This window comes from Apaloderma vittatum, unplaced genomic scaffold, assembly GCF_000703405.1.
Source record: "Apaloderma vittatum isolate BGI_N311 unplaced genomic scaffold, ASM70340v1 scaffold4422, whole genome shotgun sequence".
In the NCBI taxonomy this organism is placed as follows: domain Eukaryota; kingdom Metazoa; phylum Chordata; class Aves; order Trogoniformes; family Trogonidae; genus Apaloderma; species Apaloderma vittatum.
This window is the reverse complement of record NW_009702902.1, coordinates 9,192-16,030: the sequence shown is the minus strand read 5'-3', so window position 1 is coordinate 16,030 and position 6,839 is coordinate 9,192. Positions and strand designations below refer to the sequence as shown.

General features: G+C 50.2%; 1 protein-coding gene across 1 annotated transcript; it reads left to right on the top strand.

Moving 5' to 3' along the window:
• The first annotated feature begins 6 nt into the window (after positions 1-6).
• LOC104270128 (excitatory amino acid transporter 4-like) lies at positions 7-3,927 on the top strand. The gene is made up of 5 exons (XM_009864395.1): positions 7-101; positions 997-1,134; positions 1,935-2,139; positions 2,949-2,991; positions 3,583-3,927. Exons 1-5 carry the CDS (start codon positions 17-19, stop codon positions 3,925-3,927), a joined length of 816 nt encoding a protein of 271 aa, XP_009862697.1. The 5' UTR covers positions 7-16.
• The last annotated feature ends 2,912 nt before the right edge of the window (positions 3,928-6,839 follow it).

Sequence of the window (6,839 nt, the reverse complement as noted above, 5' to 3'; positions counted from 1 at the left end):
GCGGGCCAAGAAGAGGATGCACAGCATCACGGCCGAGAGCGCCAAAAGCTTCTTCAGGAGAAACGCCTTCGTCCTCTTCACCATTGCTGCAGTGTTACTAGGTATGGGGCTGGCGGCAGCGCTGGGCACCATTTAGGAATGTGAGGAAAAGTTTGCGTGCTCTATGAAGATTTTATTTTGTCGTAACAGTTTGGCTGGGGAGGTGAAGCTGATGAGCTGGCAGCTCAAAGTGCTGTCTGCATCTGGAGCACCTTTGTGCTGCAACAGGCATTGCAGAGGGTGTGTGTGAGGGAGGCCTTGTTGATCTTTTCTGGCAGCAGCTTATGAACAGTCTACAACAGAAAGGGTTTGATGACCCAGCTCTGCCAAGCCTCATAAAAAATCATCCAGGTTTGTTCAGAGGCTTCTCATGAGTGCAGCTACAGGCACCAGAGCTCTTTGGGTTCGTCCCACAGTCTTGGTTTGACAGGACCAGAAGGGGAAACTGATGCAAAGGGCTGTGATAGGATGCAAAGCAGATCTGCCTGGGAAACAGTGGATTGCCCCTAGCTTTTGAGTCAGACTGCGTCCCTCTAACGCTCTGGCAGAACTCAGCTTTAAGAGGTGGGTGGACAAAGTCTCTGACCTGTGTAGTCGCACTCAGGTTAGGCTGGGATATCGTACCTCTGGTCACAGCACTTTTGTGTCCCTGAGCTTCCTGGGAACAGACCCCAGAGGAGCAGCCAACAGGGCAACAACAGACCTGTGGTTTAGCATGAGACTCCTGTGCATATAAATATGTTGGAGGGAGCGAGAGAGCATAGAGTAAATAAATAATAATAAAAAAGTAAATTTAAAAAGAGACCATACAGTAAATAAATACTGCGCACAGGCTCAGAGCCCTTTAGAAAAAGAAAGAGCATTTCCTCCTTTGGGGAGAGGAAGAGCTGATGAAAGGAGCTGTAGGACCGAGGACTACTGGTCTTGTTTTCATTCTCACCCCTTGCTGATCCACAGGGATCATCCTGGCGTTTTCCCTCCGGCCCTACCAGCTGACCTATCGCCAGATCAAGTATTTCTCCTTCCCCGGCGAGCTACTGATGCGTATGCTCCAGATGTTGGTTCTTCCTCTCATTGTCTCTAGCTTGATTACAGGTGAGAAGTGCTTTCTGCTGCCTTCTGCCAGGGCAACAATCAGCACAGACAGATGCTGCTGTTGGAGTATCCCTTTGTGCCCCAGCTGGAGGGGCTTGGATTAGCTTGGCTGATAGTGACAAGCCTGATCTTACATCTGTAGTGAACGTGATTCACACTCATACCTCTGCTGGCTCAACGGCAAAGAGAAGAAGAAGGCTTTCTGCTTTCTCAGAGGACTAAGGAGGACACAACGTGGTGTTTCCAATGCCCAATACTTAAGCACTAACCAGGATTTAATCCTACCTAACCTCAAACATCAAAAAGCTTGTTGCTCAAGTCAGGTTCAGGTTTCCTCCAACCCAGGGAAGGTTAATTCATGTCGGTCAAAAGAGCTGGACTTGATGACTGGCTGGAGAGCTCGGTTTATCCAGGTCGTCACAGAAGACATGCCAATCAGCCAAGATTTCAGACAGTGGAAATGGCCTGCTGAAACATCCCACCACTAGGGATTTATAGTCTCAATTTGCTGAGAGGGGATTATTTCCCTCCTGAGAGCTTTAGGAGGAAATTGCTGCATTCCCAAACACAGCCTAAGACCCACCAGTGCTGTGATTCTTCGTAAGCACAAGTCACATTCTTCCATATCAGCATCACCCTGGAGCTCCAAAGTCTGCTCCTTGTATGCTGTGCTTCCTAGAGACCTCAGCTCCCCGTCCAACTCACCCAGATGCCCTGCATGCTTTGAATCTTCCTCAGACTTCCCCGTTCCCTCGAAGACAGTAGACCTTCTCACCTTGTCTTTCTGTGTAACTTTGCAGGAATGGCCTCACTGGATGGCAGAGCCTCAGGGAAGATGGGCATGCGGGCTGTCATCTACTACATGGTGACCACAATCATCGCAGTCTTCATTGGCATCCTCATGGTGATCATCATCCACCCAGGAAAAGGATCTAAGGACAAGCTTCACCGAGAAGGCAGAATTGAGCAGGTGCAGACCACAGATGCCTTCATGGACTTGGTGAGGTAGGTGAGCAAGATGGTCTCATGCTGAGGCCGTGTCGGTGAGATGGCATTTCCGCATGGAATGCCCTCTTGAGATGACACAGCTTTAGGCGCTGTTTATGGCTAAGTCTTGCTCAGCCTACTCTAGCTTAGTCTGGCTAACTGGCTCTGCCACTCAGATGGAATGTTTGGCCTGGAGCTCTGGAGTCCAGCCCTTCTGTTAGCAGCATTAATGCAAGAGGCCAAGGTGTGTTCAGCAAAACAAGTAATGGAAACTGTCAGTAACTGCGTGACCTTTAGAAATGTGCCCAGCAAGGGCTATTTCAAATACCGATCTTCTCTGACCCAAGGAAATTGAGGAAGTGGTTCCCGAGACACTCCCTCCCTTCCTGTGACCTTACACAGTGAGTTGCAAAGCTGAACCGTCTCAAGCAGTTTGCAGCCATGTTTCTGAGGCACAAGATAACAGAGAGCTCAAATGACAGCTGTAGAGAGGAGGCTGAGACCAAGGAGGTATATTAAAAATATTAAAAATCGTAATATGGTGTTGTTCCAAGATTTGGTTGGGTTTGATAATGCTTTTACAATGGACCTATATCCTCATTCCACATATGTCAAATACAACCTTCTGATGTCTGAAAAGATGCAGGAGGGTGGTTGGTTGCAGATCAGCATGCTCCCGTCTGCCAGACAGAAAGGACCAGTCTGCTCTGCACTGGCACTGTAAGAGTTATGACCTGAGATGGTGCTCCAGGACAGGAGCCAGGAAGCCCCCGTTTTCTTGCCGGTCAAACAAGACAATAGCTCTTTTCTTGTTTTATCTACTGCAGGAATATGTTCCCACCCAACCTGGTAGAAGCCTGCTTCAAACAGGTATGGAATCCCACCTGGCCTATCACTTCCCTTTGCGCCCTGTGCCCTACACCATGGTCCAACCTACTTCTCTGAGGGATGGGATAGCAATTGCTTTATACTGCCCTCATGCTTCCCCGAGTCTGACTGCTGCAGGAGGCACTGCAGTCGTTAGTCTGCATTACAGCGTCCCCCAGGCAAGCTTTTCAAGCTGTCTGTGGATGGAGGTTTCAACCTCCGTCCTGCCCCACGCTCAGAGTCAGGAGGGGTTTGTGTGATCTCAGGCAGCAGGCTTGAAACGGGAGTGAAAGGGAAGCAGATTCTCCAAGGGTTTTTCTCTTCCATGGTGTTAGTGCCCTTGGAAGCAGGATAAAGTGTTGTCAGAGAAGGCGGGATGCCCCAGTCCTAGAGATATGAGATGTCCCAATGGTCTCTTGTGACCTTCAGCTCTATGAACACTTTGACGAAAGCACTAAGCTTGAGAACTGGCAAGGCGAGGTTCCCACACAGGTCAGCAGGTTTTCTTTAGGAAGAGATGCAAGAGTCTGGCGTGTTGTCCTGAGCTCCCCAACCAGCACCTGTGAGTGCATCTGATAATGTGTGTCTTTTCAGTACAAGACGCAGTACAGCACCAGGGTCTTCACCAGAACCGTCCTCCACAGCAGCAATGTCACAGCAGGTGTGGCAACCACACAGATCCCTGTGCCTGAGAACTTCACCAGCATCCTGGAGAACATCACTCATGCCCTGGGGACCGTCTCCGAGGTGCTGACCTTTGAAGAAGTCATTCCCATCCCGGGCTCAGCCAATGGGGTGAACGCACTGGGGCTGGTAGTGTTCTCCATGTGCTTCGGTTTGGTGATCGGCAGCATGAAGCAGAAGGGACGGGCCCTGCGGGAGTTCTTTAACTGCCTCAACGAAGCCATCATGAGGCTGGTGGCCATTATCATCTGGTGAGGAGCACGGCCGGTTGGAGCAGGAGGTCTGCAGGTGCAGTTTCCGCTGACCTGATGAGAAGTGGGGTAGCTTAAGGATGACATGCATAGGAAAAGCAGATGGGCACAGCTCTCCTTTGGCTCCATCAGGCTGGAGGGAAAAGTCTGGATGGGATATTTGTTCACATTTCATTTCCTGTTTTTTGTTTTTACCTTAGAAATATCAGGTACACCAGGACTTGCTTTCCTTGAGGCTGCTGGCAACATCCTTGGAAGACCAGAGAGCTGGAGTGGAAGATCTCTTAGCCTTACCAACAGGGGTAGGGTGTGAGGCTTTCCCACCAAAAGCTTTCCTTCCAGCAGTGTTCCAGGAGTCTGACTTAGCTATGAATCACAATAACTCGTTACCACTTTCCTGCTACCCAGGGTGGCAGCTATATTAAAGTTACTGCCTTTTCAATTTGAGGCCTCCCAGATCCTGACTCCTCCAGAGCTCAGCTGCTTCTTGCTTTCTCTGTAAAGCTGCCTGTCCTAAACAGTCCCAATAAGCAAAGCATTGCTCAGATGACTCTTCTCTAGAAGGCAGTATTTTACCAAATCCTATTTTTTAAGCTTTTTACCCATCTAGGGTTCAAGGTCTACCTAGCAGATTGTGGTAGGTACCGTGAGATGGGAGACATGTGGGGCTGGCAGAATGCATGGAAATGTCTCACAGGGACGGGATCTTCCAGCTCCACATCCTCTCCCGTTTTAGATCATTTCAGCTTCATTTCCCCGGTCTTCTAGTGAGAGTCTTGTATCTCAGAGCAACATCCTGAGCGCAGGAGGATGGACTGGGCCTTACACAGAAAGACACGAAGGGGAAGAACAACCCTGAGCTCATAGCAGAGCTCAGATCCCCACCCCTCTGGGATCTTTTCTTCCACGGCTGAGCCAAAATTTGAGTCCTTGCTTTCCTAAGAAGAGATAGGAGTTGCCTGAGGGCACAGAAGCGAGAGCATGAGCACAGTGGAACAAGCAGACTTGCACACTACTCCCAGAGACAATTTCAAGGTGCCTTCAACAGTCTCTCCTTCAGCCCACCCCCTTACAGCGAAGGGAGGCAGCGTGTTGCCGTACAGAACGTTGGTCACACTCAGGAAACTGGCTGTGTGCATGCAGTATGTAGTGTCTGGTGAGACCTCCTGACGTACAAAATCCTGCTGGTACAGGAGGCAGGACTGTCAGCTGCAGCCCAGCATCCCTTCCCGAAGCCACAGTCTGCCGAGCATCTCCCAGGAGGTTGTTTTTCCTGGGGAAATCTGGTCATTAGCTGCAGCCATGGATGCCTTCTAAGAGGAAGGTCAGAGGAAATGAAATATTGGTGAAATCCTTTCCTGAAACTTTTCCAAACCTCCCAGGCTAAGCTGGAGTTTGGCATGTGGACCTCTGAGCCTTGTGCATGAACTGCATGTGACCTCTTGAGCTGTAGAAGCCCAGCCCTGAGAGGTGTGGGGGTGGAGCTGGGATTTTTTTTGGTCCAGTTTTTTGTCCATGTTTAATTTAGTGCCCATGATATTCTCCATGTCTGTGTTACGGCTTCCTTTCTGTGGAGCCTCACTGCTGTTCATGAGATGTGTTGTTAAGGAGGGGAAAAAAGCCATAAGGAATGGAAAGGATGAGTTTTTATATAAGCCAAGGCTGCTTTCACAGATGTTGTTGCACCCAGTCCTTGCTACACTAGGTGTGGATTCTCTACATGTCCCTGTTCCCTAATGTGAGGTATGAAAATATCAAGGCTGATATCCCAGAGCCTATAGGACACTATTGCTTTTACTCCATTATTTCCTATTTCTCCTGTACTTTTCTATGCCCCTCTCAGCCCAAGCTCTGTTAGGAAAAGAAGGGACTCTGAAGACTCCTCTACATAACCTCCCCTACCAATTCGAGAAGGAGTGTTGTGAAAACTCATAGGGAACCCAGGAGGAGTAGGAGGAAAACTCCACCAGTGCCCAAGCTGTGTGCACCACAGAATGCTGGGATCCCCAACAGTGCAACAAGAGCTGTTTTTTGGCCATGTGGTGAACAAGTCCCAGCTTTCTCCAGGTTTCCAAAAAAAGAAACAAGCAGAACCATCCAGCATTTAGGTCCAGTGAGCACTTCTGGTGCACTGGCTTTTTGGGGATTTGTCCGGACAGCATGCATGAAAGCTGGTGTGAAAGTGTGGGTGCCAGTTCTGAGCGTTGGCCTTGTGTTTCTGCCACAGGTATGCTCCAGTTGGGATCATGTTTTTAATTGCTGGCAAAATCCTGGAGATGGATGACTTAGCAGTGATGGGAGGCCAGCTGGGGATGTACACGCTCACCGTGATCGTCGGACTCCTCATTCATGCCCTCTGCATCCTGCCACTGCTCTACTTCATTGTCACTCACAGAAACCCTTGGGTGTTCATTGCGGGGCTGCTGCAGGCCCTCATCACAGCCCTGGGCACCTCCTCAAGGTATGACGGCTACACAGGAGCAGGGTTGGGGCTGGTGTGGATACTCTGGGGCTGCTTCTCAACACTCCATCACTCTCAGTGCAGCGCTGTGGTCTCACAATTTCTAGCTCCAGCAGTTTTTCGCACTGGTCCTGCCAAGCTCATTGGAGAGTGCAAAGATTCCCACGCGCCTGCTCAGGAGCCCTGACCACACGGCGACCTCTAAGCGTGGGTGCATGGCCCCATTCCTCCTTACCCAACACGGTGGTGACGCTGCTCACAGCACCGTCAGGACAAACATTTTTTGCATTATTGCACATGCACACACCCCTCACACGTGTGCACTCGCACACATTCGCACCTTTGCTCAACACGTGCCGTCAGTGGCACTTGCAGCCCAGAAAGCCAACCGTGTCCTGGGCTCCATCAAGAGGTGCGTGACCAGCAGGGGGAGGGAGGTGATTCTCCCCCTCTAC